The sequence below is a fragment of the Spironucleus salmonicida genome, chromosome 4 (genome assembly GCF_000497125.1).
Source record: "Spironucleus salmonicida strain ATCC 50377 chromosome 4, whole genome shotgun sequence".
NCBI lineage: Eukaryota > Fornicata > Diplomonadida > Hexamitidae > Spironucleus > Spironucleus salmonicida.
Genome location: NC_090599.1, coordinates 846,386 through 867,873, shown reverse-complemented (window position 1 = coordinate 867,873; position 21,488 = coordinate 846,386). Strand labels below are relative to the sequence as shown.

Sequence of the window (21,488 nt, the reverse complement as noted above, 5' to 3'; positions counted from 1 at the left end):
TTTCTTAAAAAATCAATTATTACGCGTTTAAACTTATATAAAATGATATCTAGATATGTGATTACATGTTAAAATAACACATGTTATTTTCTTTCTAATATATTCCATATTAGAAACCGTATTAAATTTTTTGTATTGACTCACAACCATGCAAATTATTAATTAATATATGGTATTGCAATACTATAATATAAGAACCAAATTAATATCAATTTTAGTACGCCTATTAAATATGTTATCCTAATATCCAACTTAATACCATCATCTTGCTTCGTGTAATTATGATCAATATAAAATATTAGTAATATTATATAAAAATTAGAATAAGTAAAATATTTCTAAAAATATGTCTGCAGATAAAAGGTAAAATTTCTATGAGCTAAAGCTACGATAGTAAGATATTTCGATTGAGAACTATAAATCTCTGCTCATATCTAGAGATGCACATATAAACTATATAAATAAAGCTGTATTCAATAAAATATAAAAAACTTTGAAATCTTTTTTAGACGTTAGTCTTTCAGACGAACAGGAGATTTAAAATATTATTACTATCGTTTAATATGCAATAGAATCACTAAATGATGATTCAGTCATTTAGAAATTTGTTGAGTTGTCAGAATCGAACAAATCTATCCTTACAAGCTACAAAATACTAAAAGAACATTATCATGTCCTTTATGAGTTTTCTTTACAATAATATGTACAGCTCTAAAATTTCTAATATGAAAACAGCCATCTTCAACATGAACAGCTTAGTCTCCAAGACTGCTAAAAGCAGCTGCAAAACGAAGTCAAAAGCCAGTTAGAAGAACTGTCATAGATGTCCAAGGAATTGAAAGCGGAGAAGTACAATAATAAGCTGCATATGAAATAGAGCAGGTCCTAGCTCAAGGCGGCTGAGATTGAAAAACAGAGCGAGGTTTAGAGTGTCGTCAGTCGGCTGAACAGCGAAATCTAGGCATTGAAGAGCGAGCTAGATGCGAAAGCTGTCGATGCCGACCAGTAAATCAAGAAATAAAGTGTGTTTTAAGAGTAGTTCGCGTAAAGGACAAAACAAATGGAATTGGAGTATTAGGAGCAACTGGAAATCGAAAGATAAATCTAGAGCAAGTTAAAAATCGTATGCTAGCAAGAGCTCTAGGAATCGCAAGCTGCCATGGATACTAAGGTCAAACAGCACGAAGACGAAATTCAAAGTTTAAGTGCAGATTGGGAAGCCGAGAAGTAGAGCCTTCAGAAGTTTCAGTAGCAAGAAATAGCGCAGATGCAAAAAATGTAGGAAAACTCAATACTGAACTCGGAGAATGAGCTGAAGTTTGCTGACGATAAACTACAGTTCCAGCAAAAGGCGCACAAAGAAAAACTAGAAAATCTGCTTTGTAAAATCGCATAACTTTAGGAGCAGTCCGATCTAGAGAAGCAGAACTACTTGCAGTCGACCATAGAGTTAGATTCGAGAATAAAATCCGTATAAGGCCTTTTAGACCATTAAGGTGCAGAAACTGCCAGAGTCAGCGAATTGCTGGAAATTGTGAAGCTAGAGCAGCAGAATTTGTTAGAAAGTAAGGCAGCCGTTCTCCACAAACTATAGGCTGCAGAGCAGGAGAGCCAATTTTAGCACGAGAATTTGTAAAATCTTGCCCTCAAGTATGACAATGCGATTAAGGAAAAAGAAGGCTTGATGATCGAGAACTGCTAGTTGGTCGACGAAATAAAATAGATAGAAAAAAGTTGTCACAAATTAGTATAGGCTGGCTAATAGAAAGTGCTCTAAATTCAGGAGGAAACCTAACAATTCTTAACGTAGATGTAGTTAAACTTTGACGCAATGCGATAAGAGCACGCTAAAATAAACGAGTAGCGTCTGTTATAACATTCAGAATAGGCAGATCAGCTTACTGGCCACATTAAAACATAGAAGATTGAATTTGAGGCAGGGATTGCTGCCTTAAAAGCAGAACATGCAACTAATATGCAGGCGGCTAAAGAAGATCAAGAATGCAAAAATTCAGTGGTGCATGACTTGTAAAATAGTATAACCTTATTGGAAAATTAGCTAAAAACGTGTTAGCAAGATCTTATTAAGCGTGAATAGGAGTATGAAACCAGTATCACACAAAGTACAAATTTTAAGAATCAAACCATATAACTAAAAGACTATATATAAGATTTAATTAAGTAGAATGAAGACTAAGGTACCTAGTATATTCAAAAATACCAGAACGCGAGAAACGATTTTGAAAAACATATCGCATAATTAGATGAAAATTATCATTTAGATCGAGATAATTTAATAGATTCGCACGAGTCGGTGGTCCATAACATGTAGCAGCAGTATACGAACCTTCTCAATGAGCTGCAGAAAGAAATCACCACTGCGAAAACCGCCATCGCGGAGCGGGAAATCTCTTTCTAAGAGTAGGAGAAAACGCTACGCAACTTGATGGCCACCCAGCAGCAAGAAAGTGATGAAGCACTGAGTTAGTCTAGATCAAAACTTTTATAGGCATAGACACTATTAGATGAACATACTAGATAAATATGTGAAATTTAAATTTAAGCTGAAGTTTAAAGTAAGCTTCTTTAATAAAAAGAAACTTAACTACAGTAGGAACAAGGAAACATTGAAACCATCAAGAAAGCATATAACTAACAAGCGGAAGAATAATCAGTATAAAACTAGATCGATAAGAACAAATTTAATGATATGAAATCTTAACTTGAGACCAAACTGGATATGGAAATTTAAAGTAGATTAGCTTTAATTGAGTCATAGCATTCAATAGAAAATGAACTGAATACATAAATCGTACAAATTAGAGAAATGCGATAGTTAGATAATTAGGAATTTGAATAGTAGAAATAAGAACTTCTTCTTCAGATAAAGAAAGCAAATGATCAAAATCAAGCACAGAGGATAGAACTTTCAGAACAACAGTAGGCAGCGCATTAGGCTCATAAGGAAGCAGAGGATAAACTTATGGGTGAGCTTACACTAGCTAAAACTTCTTTACTAAACATTTAAGAATAGCTGTATTAGCAACTTTAAGTAAGTTAGGAAAATTTCTAAGCTGAGCTTGAGAAGCTGAAAAATTTAAATACAATTACAATTTCCGAACTTACAGATGCGCATTAGACGAATATATTAGCATTAAAACAGGATCATGAATTTGTATTGTAGAACACTGTAGGGTTACACGAGTCGGTGGTCCATAACATGTAGCAGCAGCATACGAACCTTCTCAATGAGCTGCAGAAAGAAATCACCACTGCGAAAACCGCCATCGCGGAGCGGGAAATCTCTTTCTAAGAGTAGGAGAAAACGCTACGCAACTTGATGGCCACCCAGCAGCAAGAAAGTGATGAAGCACTGAGTTAGTCTAGATCAAAACTTTTATAGGCATAGACACTATTAGATGAACATACTAGATAAATATGTGAAATTTAAATTTAAGCTGAAGTTTAAAGTAAGCTTCTTTAATAAAAAGAAACTTAACTACAGTAGGAACAAGGAAACATTGAAACCATCAAGAAAGCATATAACTAACAAGCGGAAGAATAATCAGTATAAAACTAGATCGATAAGAACAAATTTAATGATATGAAATCTTAACTTGAGACCAAACTGGATATGGAAATTTAAAGTAGATTAGCTTTAATTGAGTCATAGCATTCAATAGAAAATGAACTGAATACATAAATCGTACAAATTAGAGAAATGCGATAGTTAGATAATTAGGAATTTGAATAGTAGAAATAAGAACTTCTTCTTCAGATAAAGAAAGCAAATGATCAAAATCAAGCACAGAGGATAGAACTTTCAGAACAACAGTAGGCAGCGCATTAGGCTCATAAGGAAGCAGAGGATAAACTTATGGGTGAGCTTACACTAGCTAAAACTTCTTTACTAAACATTTAAGAATAGCTGTATTAGCAACTTTAAGTAAGTTAGGAAAATTTCTAAGCTGAGCTTGAGAAGCTGAAAAATTTAAATACAATTACAATTTCCGAACTTACAGATGCGCATTAGACGAATATATTAGCATTAAAACAGGATCATGAATTTGTATTGTAGAACACTGTAGGGTTACACGAGTCGGTGGTCCATAACATGTAGCAGCAGCATACGAACCTTCTCAATGAGCTGCAGAAAGAAATCACCACTGCGAAAACCGCCATCGCGGAGCGGGAAATCTCTTTCTAAGAGTAGGAGAAAACGCTACGCAACTTGATGGCCACCCAGCAGCAAGAAAGTGATGAAGCACTGAGTTAGTCTAGATCAAAACTTTTATAGGCATAGACACTATTAGATGAACATACTAGATAAATATGTGAAATTTAAATTTAAGCTGAAGTTTAAAGTAAGCTTCTTTAATAAAAAGAAACTTAACTACAGTAGGAACAAGGAAACATTGAAACCATCAAGAAAGCATATAACTAACAAGCGGAAGAATAATCAGTATAAAACTAGATCGATAAGAACAAATTTAATGATATGAAATCTTAACTTGAGACCAAACTGGATATGGAAATTTAAAGTAGATTAGCTTTAATTGAGTCATAGCATTCAATAGAAAATGAACTGAATACATAAATCGTACAAATTAGAGAAATGCGATAGTTAGATAATTAGGAATTTGAATAGTAGAAATAAGAACTTCTTCTTCAGATAAAGAAAGCAAATGATCAAAATCAAGCACAGAGGATAGAACTTTCAGAACAACAGTAGGCAGCGCATTAGGCTCATAAGGAAGCAGAGGATAAACTTATGGGTGAGCTTACACTAGCTAAAACTTCTTTACTAAACATTTAAGAATAGCTGTATTAGCAACTTTAAGTAAGTTAGGAAAATTTCTAAGCTGAGCTTGAGAAGCTGAAAAATTTAAATACAATTACAATTTCCGAACTTACAGATGCGCATTAGACGAATATATTAGCATTAAAACAGGATCATGAATTTGTATTGTAGAACACTGTAGGGTTACACGAGTCGGTGGTCCATAACATGTAGCAGCAGCATACGAACCTTCTCAATGAGCTGCAGAAAGAAATCACCACTGCGAAAACCGCCATCGCGGAGCGGGAAATCTCTTTCTAAGAGTAGGAGAAAACGCTACGCAACTTGATGGCCACCCAGCAGCAAGAAAGTGATGAAGCACTGAGTTAGTCTAGATCAAAACTTTTATAGGCATAGACACTATTAGATGAACATACTAGATAAATATGTGAAATTTAAATTTAAGCTGAAGTTTAAAGTAAGCTTCTTTAATAAAAAGAAACTTAACTACAGTAGGAACAAGGAAACATTGAAACCATCAAGAAAGCATATAACTAACAAGCGGAAGAATAATCAGTATAAAACTAGATCGATAAGAACAAATTTAATGATATGAAATCTTAACTTGAGACCAAACTGGATATGGAAATTTAAAGTAGATTAGCTTTAATTGAGTCATAGCATTCAATAGAAAATGAACTGAATACATAAATCGTACAAATTAGAGAAATGCGATAGTTAGATAATTAGGAATTTGAATAGTAGAAATAAGAACTTCTTCTTCAGATAAAGAAAGCAAATGATCAAAATCAAGCACAGAGGATAGAACTTTCAGAACAACAGTAGGCAGCGCATTAGGCTCATAAGGAAGCAGAGGATAAACTTATGGGTGAGCTTACACTAGCTAAAACTTCTTTACTAAACATTTAAGAATAGCTGTATTAGCAACTTTAAGTAAGTTAGGAAAATTTCTAAGCTGAGCTTGAGAAGCTGAAAAATTTAAATACAATTACAATTTCCGAACTTACAGATGCGCATTAGACGAATATATTAGCATTAAAACAGGATCATGAATTTGTATTGTAGAACACTGTAGGGTTACACGAGTCGGTGGTCCATAACATGTAGCAGCAGCATACGAACCTTCTCAATGAGCTGCAGAAAGAAATCACCACTGCGAAAACCGCCATCGCGGAGCGGGAAATCTCTTTCTAAGAGTAGGAGAAAACGCTACGCAACTTGATGGCCACCCAGCAGCAAGAAAGTGATGAAGCACTGAGTTAGTCTAGATCAAAACTTTTATAGGCATAGACACTATTAGATGAACATACTAGATAAATATGTGAAATTTAAATTTAAGCTGAAGTTTAAAGTAAGCTTCTTTAATAAAAAGAAACTTAACTACAGTAGGAACAAGGAAACATTGAAACCATCAAGAAAGCATATAACTAACAAGCGGAAGAATAATCAGTATAAAACTAGATCGATAAGAACAAATTTAATGATATGAAATCTTAACTTGAGACCAAACTGGATATGGAAATTTAAAGTAGATTAGCTTTAATTGAGTCATAGCATTCAATAGAAAATGAACTGAATACATAAATCGTACAAATTAGAGAAATGCGATAGTTAGATAATTAGGAATTTGAATAGTAGAAATAAGAACTTCTTCTTCAGATAAAGAAAGCAAATGATCAAAATCAAGCACAGAGGATAGAACTTTCAGAACAACAGTAGGCAGCGCATTAGGCTCATAAGGAAGCAGAGGATAAACTTATGGGTGAGCTTACACTAGCTAAAACTTCTTTACTAAACATTTAAGAATAGCTGTATTAGCAACTTTAAGTAAGTTAGGAAAATTTCTAAGCTGAGCTTGAGAAGCTGAAAAATTTAAATACAATTACAATTTCCGAACTTATAGATGCGCATTAGACGAATATATTAGCATTAAAACAGGATCATGAATTTGTATTGTAGAACACTGTAGGGTTACACGAGTCGGTGGTCCATAACATGTAGCAGCAGCATACGAACCTTCTCAATGAGCTGCAGAAAGAAATCACCACTGCGAAAACCGCCATCGCGGAGCGGGAAATCTCTTTCTAAGAGTAGGAGAAAACGCTACGCAACTTGATGGCCACCCAGCAGCAAGAAAGTGATGAAGCACTGAGTTAGTCTAGATCAAAACTTTTATAGGCATAGACACTATTAGATGAACATACTAGATAAATATGTGAAATTTAAATTTAAGCTGAAGTTTAAAGTAAGCTTCTTTAATAAAAAGAAACTTAACTACAGTAGGAACAAGGAAACATTGAAACCATCAAGAAAGCATATAACTAACAAGCGGAAGAATAATCAGTATAAAACTAGATCGATAAGAACAAATTTAATGATATGAAATCTTAACTTGAGACCAAACTGGATATGGAAATTTAAAGTAGATTAGCTTTAATTGAGTCATAGCATTCAATAGAAAATGAACTGAATACATAAATCGTACAAATTAGAGAAATGCGATAGTTAGATAATTAGGAATTTGAATAGTAGAAATAAGAACTTCTTCTTCAGATAAAGAAAGCAAATGATCAAAATCAAGCACAGAGGATAGAACTTTCAGAACAACAGTAGGCAGCGCATTAGGCTCATAAGGAAGCAGAGGATAAACTTATGGGTGAGCTTACACTAGCTAAAACTTCTTTACTAAACATTTAAGAATAGCTGTATTAGCAACTTTAAGTAAGTTAGGAAAATTTCTAAGCTGAGCTTGAGAAGCTGAAAAATTTAAATACAATTACAATTTCCGAACTTACAGATGCGCATTAGACGAATATATTAGCATTAAAACAGGATCATGAATTTGTATTGTAGAACACTGTAGGGTTACACGAGTCGGTGGTCCATAACATGTAGCAGCAGCATACGAACCTTCTCAATGAGCTGCAGAAACAAATCACCACTGCGAAAACCGCCATCGCGGAGCGGGAAATCTCTTTCTAAGAGTAGGAGAAAACGCTACGCAACTTGATGGCCACCCAGCAGCAAGAAAGCGAAAAGATAATAGCGTCTGTGCAAGAAAGCAAGGATTCGGCAATTGAAGATATACTAAGCTCCAAGAACAGTGAACTAGATTTACTTAACCAGAATCTGTAAAACCAGGAAAACGCTAATAGTATATTAAAAGATCAAGTTTAATAACTATAAACGTAAAATGATACATTTTAGGAGGAAATTTTCTCATTGGAGAATTAACTGGCACACTAGCAAAATTAGCATATCCTATTGATAAATTAGCTGTAATAAGAGATTTCAGACGCAAAACTGTCAATGGAAGCGTAAGATGCGTCGAAAAGCAAAGAAATCCAGGACATAAAATCGGCACAGGAGGCATAAATTGTTGTTTTGAATGAGAATGTTGATAAACTTAAGGCCGACTTAGCCGCTTAGATCACCTTAATAAGTGAAAATGACACCCTAAAACGAGAGCTCCACTCGACTAAATTAGAGCTCAATGAGTCCATGCAAAGTTCTCAGATGCTGACGTCTCAACATCGCGAAATGAGCGTGAAGGATATGGAGATTGCTTAGTTGAACTAGCAAATAAACAATCTATCATCGCAAAATATGATTCTCTAATCTCAAATAAATGCGAAGAAGGATGAGCTGAATTCGAAACTGCTCACAGCAATGACATAAAATTCGATTTATGCCGAGCAAATGAAGAACTATGAAATGCAACTTAAGAAAATTAAGGCCTAAGGCTAAAACTAAAGCTAAATCGATATCACTAAAATACAAGAGATTATAGCCAATACAGACGTTATTTTTGAGGATGTTAATGTTTTGACAGTAATAAGGTATGTTTTCTTCAGCAAGAAGATTATAAAATAAAATAAAATTGCCAACCTCGCCAACCAGCTTAAAGATGACTTCACCACATTTTTAATGTCAGACAATACCTAAATTCGCATAGAATCTGGAATGCGATTTTTTGCATATATCTATCGATTTTTCTGTTCTGATTTTCCAGAGAATGAGGCTATGAAGTTTGCAATGGATTATGATATATGCCTGACCTACACCGGATAAGAATTTGGGATTTAGGCGCGGCAAAAGCTGCTGGAGACGGTAAATAAGCTTCAGCGAAAACTAAAAGATTTCGAAGGGAAGTGATAAGCCAATGGTGCAAGATGAGCCTGCTTTTAGGATAAACTGCAGAATACATCAAATGAGGATCAACAGCTCCTATTTGTTGCTCAAGTAAAACTGTACAACAATATAAAACTTCCTAAGAGTGATATACATTCCTATTCTAATTTAAGAAATTTATATATAGTCTATATTATTATTCTTATTAGGTTATTTATTGCGATAATGCATTGAAACTGTATCAATCGGTTATATTATTTTATATAAAATATTGATATATATAATTACTAGAAACTCACAGAATGCTGCCATTACTTGCTTGCTTGACAGGAACAACCTCCGTTTCCTCACTCTCTATTTTCATTGAAATAGATGTGAAAAATTGTAATTATGTATAAAACGAAGCATTTACTATCAGTATCCCTTTACAGGCTGATGTTTTCTTGGATTAGCTTGTTCCTCTAAGCAATAAAATCTCAACTATCTTCATTTGCCAGGATCCGACGTGCTTTTCGTTCCTGAGTTCCGGGAATGACATATATGTCGAGGTGAACCAGCCCAGCGGGTTTTACGGCAACTTGCTGATTCCCGTCTCCGCGGAAAGCAAGCACGACCTTACATCGCCAGTGTTCATCATAATATGGCTCGTCCTTGCCAGCTTGAGCGTCCTGGCGGTAGTCCTGGGCGGGGTTTACTACTGCAGGGGCTTCAGGCGCGTGCGCAAGAACGGGTACAACATTATCGTATAGTGAGAATTTTTATCTTTCGGTGCTGAGGTCGTGCCTTACCCGCTGCCTGCCGTCGTCACAGTACGCGGTGCCACGCCTCCCTCGGCGATCGTCCTAGCTGCCTCGCACCCCACTCCGGGACCCCTAGCCAGCGTGTGCCGGGGCGAACCGCTTGGATGGGTCCCTGCTCCGCGGTAGTAATGGTAGCAAGCTGCTGGCACGGTCCCCAGCCCCCTCGCACTGCCTGCGCCGCTAGCCCTCGGCGGGAGCACATGCCTGCGAGTGAGCGCGGTTCCTCTCACTACTGCGGTCAGCCCGCGGCCACCAGCCGGAACACCGCCTTGAAGAGGGACCTGAAGGGGCTGAAAAGGTAGAGGAATGCGCCCCACTCCAGGATGCTGCCCACCACGACGTAGTGGTTCAGCGCGGCCAGGACGCCCAGCATCATGAGTGCGAACGCGAGCTTCTGCTCCGGGCTCTGCAGAAACGCCTGGAAGTTGCCGAGGCCGACGAAGAAGACGACGCCGACCTGGAGCACGAGGCCGGCCAGCGAGACCAGCGCGAAGTCGAGCGTGAGCAGCCCCAGGAGGGCGAGCGCGAGCGACACCGCGAAGACGAGGCAGGCGAGGCGGCGGTCCTGGGCGAGCAGGGCGGCGGCGAGCGAGGCCTCCATTGTGGGCCGGCGGCGCGCGCCTGCGTCCTCCCGGAAGGGCATGCATTTTTGGCCGAGTGGTTAAGGCGTAACGTTAAGGCCGTTATGGGACTTATCCCGCGTGGGTTCGAGCCCCACAGAATGCAATTTGCCCAGACTACAATTTCCCCCAGACTGCAGTTTGCCGCGCGTGTCTCGTGTGGGGTGCGCCGCGACAAAATTACCGGTGACGGGGCTCGAACCCGCGACCACAGGATTAAGAGTCCTGTGCTCTACCGACTGAGCTACACCGGCCTGGCTCCAGTCCGGGTCCCGCGCGCCCAGATCCAGTGACGAAGCAGCTCAGAGCAGGTTCTTGGGGCCGAAGGCGTGGGGGAGCACCTGCGTGAGCGGCATCTCCATCGTGACCTCGCCCGCGCCGTTCAGCATGATGCACCACATGTCCGCGCCGAACTCGTTCAGCACCTGCCTGCACGAGCCGCAGGGCAGCCCGGAGTCCCTCGTCACGATCGCCACCGCCACGATGTTGCGGTGCCCCTGGGCGACCGCGGTGCCGATCGCCGTCTTCTCGGCGCAGGCGCCGTTGGGGGAGACCGCATTCTCGACGTTGCAGCCCTTGACGATGACGCCCGTGCCGAGGGCCAGGGTCGAGTGGAGTGGAGTGGAGTAGAGTAGAGGCAGCACGCAGGCCGCTGGTCCGGAGCCAGGCAGTAAGTGAAAGGCAACATTCACACCCTCCCGTTCTTGAGCTTGTTCACGCCCGCCACGCCCACCTGGGTGAGGGCCTGGTCCACCTCCGTCTGGTTGAACTGGAAGAGCCTGTCGTCAGTGCTCTTCGCCCTTACCTCATCGAAGAACTCGTGCTATAGGGCTTAGAAGCAGGTAAACCTAAGACCTGGGGAGTATCTGAGACAGTTCTTGAAGAAATCCAGGATGACTGGATCGTTGGTGCCCAGCACCTACTCCAGAGGCGTAGTCTAGATGGTTGGAAAATTATACTCCCGCAGTTATGGATTCATATTCTTCAGATCAACTAAAGATGGAGGGCCAAGAACCTTGATTATCTCAACCAGCTGGTCGATTGGGGATTGACCAGGGAAAAGAGGTCTCCCTATCATCATCTCTGCAACCACGCACGCAAAACTCCAGACATCGATAACACAACTGTAGAAGCGGGAGCCAAAGACTAACTCTGGCGCGCGATAGTAGCGAGAACAAATATAAGCGATGTTGGGTTCCTGTGGGTTGAGCTACTTCGCAGAACCAAGGTCGCAAAGAACAGCTCTTCCTGACTACCTATCAATTAAAGTGTTCTATGGTTTAAGATCGCGGTTTGTGACCTAGAAACAGTGCATCCAGGCGAGGCCCCGAAGGAACTGATAGGTGTATAGCTTAATGTCGGAAAGCTGAAGCTTCTTACCGTTCCTAGCAAAGCCACGATAAACTTGATACGCGTTTTCTGGATAGTACTACATAATAAGATTCAGATAATATCCGTTTTACTGGGAGTTCGCTGTAGAGAAATAGTAATTTACTGTTTTAACTATAAATTCATGAGGATACAGCTGCTATATTACCTATAGCTCACGGTTGCGATACCTGCGGTCTTGGAATACTTTTTTGATTGCTAAGTGCTGCCCATCTTGAGAGCGAGCACGGAAGACTACACCAAATGAGTCATTTTTACTATTAAATATAATTAATAATTGTAATTATATGTTTAAAATAGTACTTAATACATAAAATAGATTTATAAAATATATCAGATTATATAAATAATTAATATTAACTTTTCCTTTATAAATTAATGAGTTGTCCTCATACAAGTTAACTTTCGTAAATCCTTAGATAAATTAAACCAAATTATTACACAAAAGATGATATTTTTTGTCTTAAATGCAACTAAAAATTTGTAATTCCTCATGTATGCTAGTCAATTATTTATGTTCCATCTTAAAATATTCTTTTTTGCTGTATCTGTTAAGCATAATTATTATCAATTAATTTACCGTTAAATTAAAGATAGATATATACTCTATTTTAATAAAAATTTAAAATGTTCAGAAAATATGATTTTTCATGGAATTTATTGAATAAGTAAATCGTCCCTTAGAACAAAATTTAGTAACCAAGTAAATCAATTAAATCACATAATTTCCCTCCACCGCCACAGAGTTTTCCAGCTGTAGATGACCTGCATCCACCGCCACAGAGTTTTCCAGCTGTAGATGACCTGCCTCCACCGCCACAGAGTTTTCCAGCTGTAGATGACCTGCATCCACCGCCACAGAGTTTTCCAGCTGTAGATGACCTGCCTCCACCGCCACAGAGTTTTCCAGCTGTAGATGACCTGCCTCCACCGCCACAGAGTTTTCCAGCTGTAGATGACCTGCATCCACCGCCACAGAGTTTTCCAGCTGTAGATGACCTGCCTCCACCGCCACAGAGTTTTCCAGCTGTAGATGACCTGCATCCACCGCCACAGAGTTTTCCAGCTGTAGATGACCTGCCTCCACCGCCACAGAGTTTTCCAGCTGTAGATGACCTGCCTCCACCGCCACAGAGTTTTCCAGCTGTAGATGACCTGCCTCCACCGCCACAGAGTTTTCCAGCTGTAGATGACCTGCCTCCACCGCCACAGAGTTTTCCAGCTGTAGATGACATGCCTCCACAGCCATAAATTGATAATTAAACAGACTATTAGCCTAGCGAATACTTAACTCCTTTTCCTGATCGATGTTAAATTGAAAATATTTTTAATCAAAAAGAAAATGAAATGTTAGAGTCCAGTATCAGTGAACCTAGTATCACTAGAAAAAAGAAGCATCGATTAAAAAATTTAGAGTAATGAATATCTTTTCTTTATCAAATAATTTTTATTAAATAATTAACTTAATTTTCCTTAAATAATCATGGCCATATTAATTCAGTTCTCTATAAAAATATTATACTACCAAGCAGAAGCGTACTGAGGTCATCTCAGCACACTTCTATTATCAAAAGTTAACATATTTCGCCGAGAAGACGGCGATCGGCACCGCGGTCGCCCAGGGGCACCGCAACATCGTGGCGGTGGCGATCGTGACGAGGGACTCCGGGCTGCCCTGCGGCTCGTGCAGGCAGGTGCTGAACGAGTTCGGCGCGGACATGTGGTGCATCATGCTGAACGGCGCGGGCGAGGTCACGATGGAGATGCCGCTCACGCAGGTGCTCCCCCACGCCTTCGGCCCCAAGAACCTGCTCTGAGCTGCTTCGTCACTGGATCTGGGCGCGCGGGACCCGGACTGGAGCCAGGCCGGTGTAGCTCAGTCGGTAGAGCACAGGACTCTTAATCCTGTGGTCGCGGGTTCGAGCCCCGTCACCGGTAATTTTGTCGCGGCGCACCCCACACGAGACACGCGCGGCAAACTGCAGTCTGGGGGAAATTGTAGTCTGGGCAAATTGCATTCTGTGGGGCTCGAACCCACGCGGGATAAGTCCCATAACGGCCTTAACGTTACGCCTTAACCACTCGGCCAAAAATGCATGCCCTTCCGGGAGGACGCAGGCGCGCGCCGCCGGCCCACAATGGAGGCCTCGCTCGCCGCCGCCCTGCTCGCCCAGGACCGCCGCCTCGCCTGCCTCGTCTTCGCGGTGTCGCTCGCGCTCGCCCTCCTGGGGCTGCTCACGCTCGACTTCGCGCTGGTCTCGCTGGCCGGCCTCGTGCTCCAGGTCGGCGTCGTCTTCTTCGTCGGCCTCGGCAACTTCCAGGCGTTTCTGCAGAGCCCGGAGCAGAAGCTCGCGTTCGCACTCATGATGCTGGGCGTCCTGGCCGCGCTGAACCACTACGTCGTGGTGGGCAGCATCCTGGAGTGGGGTGCATTCCTCTACCTTTTCAGCCCCTTCAGGTCCCTCTTCAAGGCGGTGTTCCGGCTGGTGGCCGCGGGCTGACCGCAGTAGTGAGAGGAACCGCGCTCACTCGCAGGCATGTGCTCCCGCCGAGGGCCAGGTCGGGCTAGCGACGGCAGGTAGAAAGTTTATAACTGGATCCTAACGTTGGTTTGTTATAGAAAATAGTACATTTAGAATTTGCAATCTAATTTTAGATAATATTGTTTTCTTAAAACTTAAGCTAATATAATTTAATGAAGTTATATTTACTAGGAGTCAGTCATTATTTATAAAGTCATTAAAAAATTTATTTGTAGTTTTGGTAAAAGGCGTCATGATTTTATCATTTACATGAGCGAACAATAAAATTGTGATACTTTTTCCAAAACTCTAATATGCTGTTTTATGAGTTAATGAATGATGACTACTACTTTAGTAATTTTTGATAGTTAATGAGAATATTAAAATTTTTCAACTCTAAATTTATAAAAAACATCAATAAATTAATATTGTATTTATTTCGTTTATATTTCCTTTGTTTAATTAATTTTCGAACTACATTACTTTTTAAAGGTTTTAGTAATATTGTGAGCCTTACCCAGCTTGCGTGAACCTTACCCAGCTTGCGTGAGCCGACCAGTTTGCATGAGCCTTACCCAGCTTGCGTGAGCCGACCAGTTTGCATGAGCCTTACCCAGCTTGCGTGAGCCGACCAGCTTGCGTGAGCCGACCAGTTTGCATGAGCCTTACCCAGCTTGCGTGAGCCGACCAGTTTGCATGAGCCGACCAGTTTGCATGAGCCGACCAGCTTGCGTGAACCTTACCCAGCTTGCGTGAGCCTTACCCAGCTTGCATGAGCCTTACCCAGCTTGCGTGAGCCGACCAGTTTGCATGAGCCGACCAGCTTGCGTGAACCTTACCCAGCTTGCGTGAGCCTTACCCAGCTTGCATGAGCCTTACCCAGCTTGCGTGAGCCGACCAGTTTGCGTGAACCGACCAGTTTGCATGAGCCTTACCCAGCTTGCGTGAGCCGACCAGTTTGCATGAGCCTTACCCAGCTTGCGTGAACCTTACCCAGCTTGCGTGAGCCTTACCCAGTTTGCATGAGCCTTACCCAGCTTGCGTGAACCTTACCCAGCTTGCATGAACCGACCAGCTTGCGTGAGCCGACCAGTTTGCGTGAGCCTTACCCAGCTTGCGTGAACCTTACCCAGCTTGCATGAGCCTTACCCAGTTTGCATGAGCCTTACCCAGCTTGCGTGAACCTTACCCAGCTTGCGTGAACCTTACCCAGCTTGCGTGAGCCGACCAGCTTGCGTGAACCTTACCCAGCTTGCGTGAGCCGACCAGTTTGCATGAGCCTTACCCAGCTTGCGTGAACCTTACCCAGCTTGCGTGAGCCGACCAGTTTGCATGAACCTTACCCAGTTTGCATGAGCCTTACCCAGCTTGCGTGAACCTTACCCAGCTTGCGTGAACCTTACCCAGCTTGCGTGAGCCGACCAGCTTGCGTGAACCTTACCCAGCTTGCGTGAACCGACCAGCTTGCGTGAACCGACCAGTTTGCATGAACCTTACCCAGCTTGCGTGAGCCGACCAGCTTGCGTGAGCCGACCAGCTTGCGTGAACCTTACCCAGCTTGCGTGAGCCGACCAGCTTGCGTGAGCCGACCAGCTTGCGTGAACCTTACCCAGCTTGCGTGAGCCGACCAGCTTGCGTGAACCGACCAGCTTGCGTGAACCGACCAGTTTGCATGAGCCTTACCCAGCTTGCGTGAGCCGACCAGCTTGCGTGAACCTTACCCAGCTTGCGTGAGCCGACCAGCTTGCATGAGCCTTACCCAGCTTGCGTGAACCGACCAGCTTGCGTGAACCTTACCCAGCTTGCGTGAGCCGACCAGTTTGCATGAACCTTACCCAGTTTGCATGAGCCTTACCCAGCTTGCGTGAACCTTACCCAGCTTGCGTGAACCTTACCCAGCTTGCGTGAGCCGACCAGCTTGCGTGAACCGACCAGCTTGCGTGAACCGACCAGTTTGCATGAGCCTTACCCAGCTTGCGTGAGCCGACCAGCTTGCGTGAACCTTACCCAGCTTGCGTGAACCTTACCCAGCTTGCGTGAGCCGACCAGTTTGCATGAGCCGACCAGCTTGCGTGAGCCGACCAGTTTGCATGAGCCTTACCCAGCTTACGTGAGCCGACCAGCTTGCGTGAACCTTACCCAGCTTGCGTGAACCTTACCCAGCTTGCGTGAGCCGACCAGCTTGCGTGAGCCGACCAGTTTGCATGAGCCTTACCCAGCTTGCGTGAGCCGACCAGTTTGCATGAGCCTTACCCAGCTTGCGTGAACCTTACCCAGCTTGCGTGAGCCTTACCCAGTTTGCATGAGCCTTACCCAGCTTGCGTGAACCTTACCCAGCTTGCATGAGCCGACCAGTTTGCATGAGCCTTACCCAGCTTGCGTGAGCCGACCAGCTTGCGTGAGCCGACCAGTTTGCATGAGCCTTACCCAGCTTACGTGAGCCGACCAGCTTGCGTGAACCTTACCCAGCTTGCGTGAACCTTACCCAGCTTGCGTGAGCCGACCAGTTTGCGTGAACCTTACCCAGCTTGCGTGAGCCGACCAGCTTGCGTGAACCTTACCCAGCTTGCGTGAGCCGACCAGCTTGCGTGAGCCTTACCCAGCTTGCGTGAGCCGACCAGCTTGCATGAGCCTTACCCAGCTTGCGTGAGCCGACCAGCTTGCGTGAGCCGACCAGTTTGCATGAGCCTTACCCAGCTTGCGTGAGCCGACCAGTTTGCATGAGCCTTACCCAGCTTGCGTGAGCCGACCAGTTTGCATGAGCCTTACCCAGCTTGCGTGAGCCGACCAGTTTGCATGAGCCTTACCCAGCTTGCGTGAGCCGACCAGTTTGCATGAGCCTTACCCAGCTTGCGTGAGCCGACCAGCTTGCGTGAGCCGACCAGTTTGCATGAGCCTTACCCAGCTTGCGTGAGCCGACCAGCTTGCGTGAGCCGACCAGCTTGCATGAGCCTTACCCAGCTTGCGTGAGCCGACCAGCTTGCGTGAGCCGACCAGTTTGCATGAGCCTTACCCAGCTTGCGTGAGCCGACCAGTTTGCATGAGCCTTACCCAGCTTGCGTGAGCCGACCAGTTTGCATGAGCCTTACCCAGCTTGCGTGAGCCGACCAGTTTGCATGAGCCTTACCCAGCTTGCGTGAGCCGACCAGTTTGCATGAGCCTTACCCAGCTTGCGTGAGCCGACCAGTTTGCATGAGCCTTACCCAGCTTGCGTGAGCCGACCAGTTTGCATGAGCCTTACCCAGCTTGCGTGAGCCGACCAGCTTGCGTGAGCCGACCAGTTTGCATGAGCCTTACCCAGCTTGCGTGAGCCGACCAGCTTGCGTGAGCCGACCAGTTTGCATGAGCCTTACCCAGCTTGCGTGAGCCTTACCCAGTTTGCATGAGCCTTACCCAGCTTGCGTGAACCTTACCCAGCTTGCATGAGCCGACCAGTTTGCATGAACCTTACCCAGCTTGCGTGAGCCGACCAGCTTGCGTGAGCCGACCAGTTTGCATGAGCCTTACCCAGCTTGCGTGAGCCGACCAGTTTGCATGAGCCTTACCCAGCTTGCGTGAACCTTACCCAGCTTGCGTGAGCCGACCAGCTTGCGTGAGCCGACCAGTTTGCATGAGCCTTACCCAGCTTGCGTGAACCTTACCCAGCTTGCATGAGCCGACCAGTTTGCATGAACCTTACCCAGCTTGCGTGAGCCGACCAGCTTGCGTGAACCTTACCCAGCTTGCGTGAACCGACCAGCTTGCGTGAACCGACCAGTTTGCATGAACCTTACCCAGCTTGCGTGAGCCGACCAGCTTGCGTGAGCCGACCAGCTTGCGTGAACCTTACCCAGCTTGCGTGAGCCGACCAGCTTGCGTGAACCTTACCCAGCTTGCGTGAGCCGACCAGCTTGCGTGAACCGACCAGCTTGCGTGAACCGACCAGTTTGCATGAGCCTTACCCAGCTTGCGTGAGCCGACCAGCTTGCGTGAACCTTACCCAGCTTGCATGAGCCTTACCCAGCTTGCGTGAGCCGACCAGCTTGCGTGAACCTTACCCAGCTTGCGTGAACCTTACCCAGCTTGCGTGAACCTTACCCAGTTTGCATGAGCCTTACCAAGCTTGCGTGAGCCGACCAGTTTGCATGAGCCTTACCCAGCTTGCGTGAGCCGACCAGTTTGCATGAGCCTTACCCAGCTTGCGTGAACCGACCAGCTTGCGTGAACCTTACCCAGCTTGCGTGAGCCGACCAGCTTGCGTGAACCGACCAGCTTGCGTGAACCGACCAGTTTGCATGAGCCTTACCCAGCTTGCGTGAGCCGACCAGCTTGCATGAGCCTTACCCAGCTTGCGTGAACCGACCAGCTTGCGTGAACCGACCAGTTTGCATGAGCCTTACCCAGCTTGCGTGAGCCGACCAGCTTGCGTGAACCTTACCCAGCTTGCGTGAGCCGACCAGCTTGCATGAGCCTTACCCAGCTTGCGTGAACCGACCAGCTTGCGTGAACCTTACCCAGCTTGCGTGAGCCGACCAGTTTGCATGAACCTTACCCAGTTTGCATGAGCCTTACCCAGCTTGCGTGAACCTTACCCAGCTTGCGTGAACCTTACCCAGCTTGCGTGAACCTTACCCAGCTTGCGTGAGCCGACCAGTTTGCATGAGCCGACCAGCTTGCGTGAGCCGACCAGTTTGCATGAGCCTTACCCAGCTTACGTGAGCCGACCAGCTTGCGTGAACCTTACCCAGCTTGCGTGAACCTTACCCAGCTTGCGTGAGCCGACCAGCTTGCGTGAGCCGACCAGTTTGCATGAGCCTTACCCAGCTTGCGTGAGCCGACCAGTTTGCATGAGCCTTACCCAGCTTGCGTGAACCTTACCCAGCTTGCGTGAGCCTTACCCAGTTTGCATGAGCCTTACCCAGCTTGCGTGAACCTTACCCAGCTTGCATGAGCCGACCAGTTTGCATGAGCCTTACCCAGCTTGCGTGAGCCGACCAGCTTGCGTGAGCCGACCAGTTTGCATGAGCCTTACCCAGCTTACGTGAGCCGACCAGCTTGCGTGAACCTTACCCAGCTTGCGTGAACCTTACCCAGCTTGCGTGAGCCGACCAGTTTGCGTGAACCTTACCCAGCTTGCGTGAGCCGACCAGCTTGCGTGAACCTTACCCAGCTTGCGTGAGCCGACCAGCTTGCGTGAGCCTTACCCAGCTTGCGTGAGCCGACCAGCTTGCATGAGCCTTACCCAGCTTGCGTGAGCCGACCAGCTTGCGTGAGCCGACCAGTTTGCATGAGCCTTACCCAGCTTGCGTGAGCCGACCAGTTTGCATGAGCCTTACCCAGCTTGCGTGAGCCGACCAGTTTGCATGAGCCTTACCCAGCTTGCGTGAGCCGACCAGTTTGCATGAGCCTTACCCAGCTTGCGTGAGCCGACCAGTTTGCATGAGCCTTACCCAGCTTGCGTGAGCCGACCAGCTTGCGTGAGCCGACCAGTTTGCATGAGCCTTACCCAGCTTGCGTGAGCCGACCAGTTTGCATGAGCCTTACCCAGCTTGCGTGAGCCGACCAGCTTGCGTGAGCCGACCAGTTTGCATGAGCCTTACCCAGCTTGCGTGAGCCGACCAGCTTGCGTGAGCCGACCAGCTTGCATGAGCCTTACCCAGCTTGCGTGAGCCGACCAGCTTGCGTGAGCCGACCAGTTTGCATGAGCCTTACCCAGCTTGCGTGAGCCGACCAGTTTGCATGAGCCTTACCCAGCTTGCGTGAGCCGACCAGTTTGCATGAGCCTTACCCAGCTTGCGTGAGCCGACCAGTTTGCATGAGCCTTACCCAGCTTGCGTGAGCCGACCAGTTTGCATGAGCCTTACCCAGCTTGCGTGAGCCGACCAGTTTGCATGAGCCTTACCCAGCTTGCGTGAGCCGACCAGTTTGCATGAGCCTTACCCAGCTTGCGTGAGCCGACCAGCTTGCGTGAGCCGACCAGTTTGCATGAGCCTTACCCAGCTTGCGTGAACCTTACCCAGCTTGCATGAGCCGACCAGTTTGCATGAACCTTACCCAGCTTGCGTGAGCCGACCAGCTTGCGTGAGCCGACCAGTTTGCATGAGCCTTACCCAGCTTGCGTGAGCCGACCAGTTTGCATGAGCCTTACCCAGCTTGCGTGAACCTTACCCAGCTTGCGTGAGCCGACCAGCTTGCGTGAGCCGACCAGTTTGCATGAGCCTTACCCAGCTTGCGTGAACCTTACCCAGCTTGCATGAGCCTTACCCAGCTTGCGTGAACCTTACCCAGCTTGCGTGAGCCTTACCCAGTTTGCATGAGCCTTACCCAGCTTGCGTGAACCTTACCCAGCTTGCATGAGCCGACCAGTTTGCATGAACCTTACCCAGCTTGCGTGAGCCGACCAGCTTGCGTGAGCCGACCAGTTTGCATGAGCCTTACCCAGCTTGCGTGAGCCGACCAGTTTGCATGAGCCTTACCCAGCTTGCGTGAACCTTACCCAGCTTGCGTGAGCCGACCAGCTTGCGTGAGCCGACCAGTTTGCATGAGCCTTACCCAGCTTGCGTGAACCTTACCCAGCTTGCATGAGCCGACCAGTTTGCATGAACCTTACCCAGCTTGCGTGAGCCGACCAGCTTGCGTGAACCTTACCCAGCTTGCGTGAACCGACCAGCTTGCGTGAACCGACCAGTTTGCATGAACCTTACCCAGCTTGCGTGAGCCGACCAGCTTGCGTGAGCCGACCAGCTTGCGTGAACCTTACCCAGCTTGCGTGAGCCGACCAGCTTGCGTGAACCTTACCCAGCTTGCGTGAGCCGACCAGCTTGCGTGAACCGACCAGCTTGCGTGAACCGACCAGTTTGCATGAGCCTTACCCAGCTTGCGTGAGCCGACCAGCTTGCGTGAACCTTACCCAGCTTGCATGAGCCTTACCCAGCTTGCGTGAGCCGACCAGCTTGCGTGAACCTTACCCAGCTTGCGTGAACCTTACCCAGCTTGCGTGAACCTTACCCAGTTTGCATGAGCCTTACCAAGCTTGCGTGAGCCGACCAGTTTGCATGAGCCTTACCCAGCTTGCGTGAGCCGACCAGTTTGCATGAGCCTTACCCAGCTTGCGTGAACCGACCAGCTTGCGTGAACCTTACCCAGCTTGCGTGAGCCGACCAGCTTGCGTGAACCGACCAGCTTGCGTGAACCGACCAGTTTGCATGAGCCTTACCCAGCTTGCGTGAGCCGACCAGCTTGCGTG

General features: G+C 45.8%; 5 protein-coding genes, 4 non-coding genes and 3 pseudogenes across 9 annotated transcripts; 6 read left to right on the top strand and 6 right to left on the bottom strand. All coding sequences in view use genetic code 6, as the record gives it.

The window, feature by feature from the left end:
- Positions 1–346: 346 nt before the first annotated feature.
- On the top strand, positions 347–8,956 carry SS50377_24030 (uncharacterized protein; the record flags this gene model as incomplete). Its single annotated transcript, XM_067907884.1, has 1 exon — positions 347–8,956. The coding sequence occupies one exon, from the start codon at positions 347–349 to the stop codon at positions 8,954–8,956; it is 8,610 nt and encodes a 2,869-aa protein (XP_067764858.1).
- Positions 8,957–9,234: 278 nt separating this feature from the next.
- SS50377_24029 (uncharacterized protein) lies at positions 9,235–9,684 on the top strand (the record flags this gene model as incomplete). Its single annotated transcript, XM_067907883.1, has 1 exon — positions 9,235–9,684. One exon carries the CDS (start codon positions 9,235–9,237, stop codon positions 9,682–9,684), a length of 450 nt encoding a protein of 149 aa, XP_067764857.1.
- Positions 9,685–9,970: 286 nt separating this feature from the next.
- SS50377_24028 (Transmembrane domain-containing protein) lies at positions 9,971–10,375 on the bottom strand (the record flags this gene model as incomplete). The annotated part of the gene is made up of 1 exon (XM_067907882.1): positions 9,971–10,375. One exon carries the CDS (start codon positions 10,373–10,375, stop codon positions 9,971–9,973), a length of 405 nt encoding a protein of 134 aa, XP_067764856.1.
- On the top strand, positions 10,376–10,458 carry SS50377_t20060. Its single transcript has one exon. It is a non-coding gene; the product is annotated as a tRNA-Leu (tRNA).
- Positions 10,459–10,533: 75 nt separating this feature from the next.
- Positions 10,534–10,606, bottom strand: SS50377_t20038. The gene has a single exon. It is a non-coding gene; the product is annotated as a tRNA-Lys (tRNA).
- A 51-nt stretch (positions 10,607–10,657) lies between these two features.
- Positions 10,658–11,029, bottom strand: SS50377_24027 (Cytidine deaminase; annotated as a pseudogene).
- Positions 11,030–11,040: 11 nt separating this feature from the next.
- On the bottom strand, positions 11,041–11,993 carry SS50377_24026 (Kinase, CMGC GSK; annotated as a pseudogene).
- Positions 11,994–12,372: 379 nt separating this feature from the next.
- SS50377_24025 (uncharacterized protein) lies at positions 12,373–12,990 on the bottom strand (the record flags this gene model as incomplete). The annotated part of the gene is made up of 1 exon (XM_067907881.1): positions 12,373–12,990. One exon carries the CDS (start codon positions 12,988–12,990, stop codon positions 12,373–12,375), a length of 618 nt encoding a protein of 205 aa, XP_067764855.1.
- Positions 12,991–13,315: 325 nt separating this feature from the next.
- On the top strand, positions 13,316–13,558 carry SS50377_24024 (Cytidine deaminase; annotated as a pseudogene).
- A 48-nt stretch (positions 13,559–13,606) lies between these two features.
- On the top strand, positions 13,607–13,679 carry SS50377_t20061. Its single transcript has one exon. It is a non-coding gene; the product is annotated as a tRNA-Lys (tRNA).
- Positions 13,680–13,754: 75 nt separating this feature from the next.
- SS50377_t20037 lies at positions 13,755–13,837 on the bottom strand. The gene has a single exon. It is a non-coding gene; the product is annotated as a tRNA-Leu (tRNA).
- Positions 13,838–13,879: 42 nt separating this feature from the next.
- Positions 13,880–14,242, top strand: SS50377_24023 (Transmembrane domain-containing protein; the record flags this gene model as incomplete). The annotated part of the gene is made up of 1 exon (XM_067907880.1): positions 13,880–14,242. The coding sequence occupies one exon, from the start codon at positions 13,880–13,882 to the stop codon at positions 14,240–14,242; it is 363 nt and encodes a 120-aa protein (XP_067764854.1).
- Between the last annotated feature and the right edge of the window lie 7,246 nt (positions 14,243–21,488).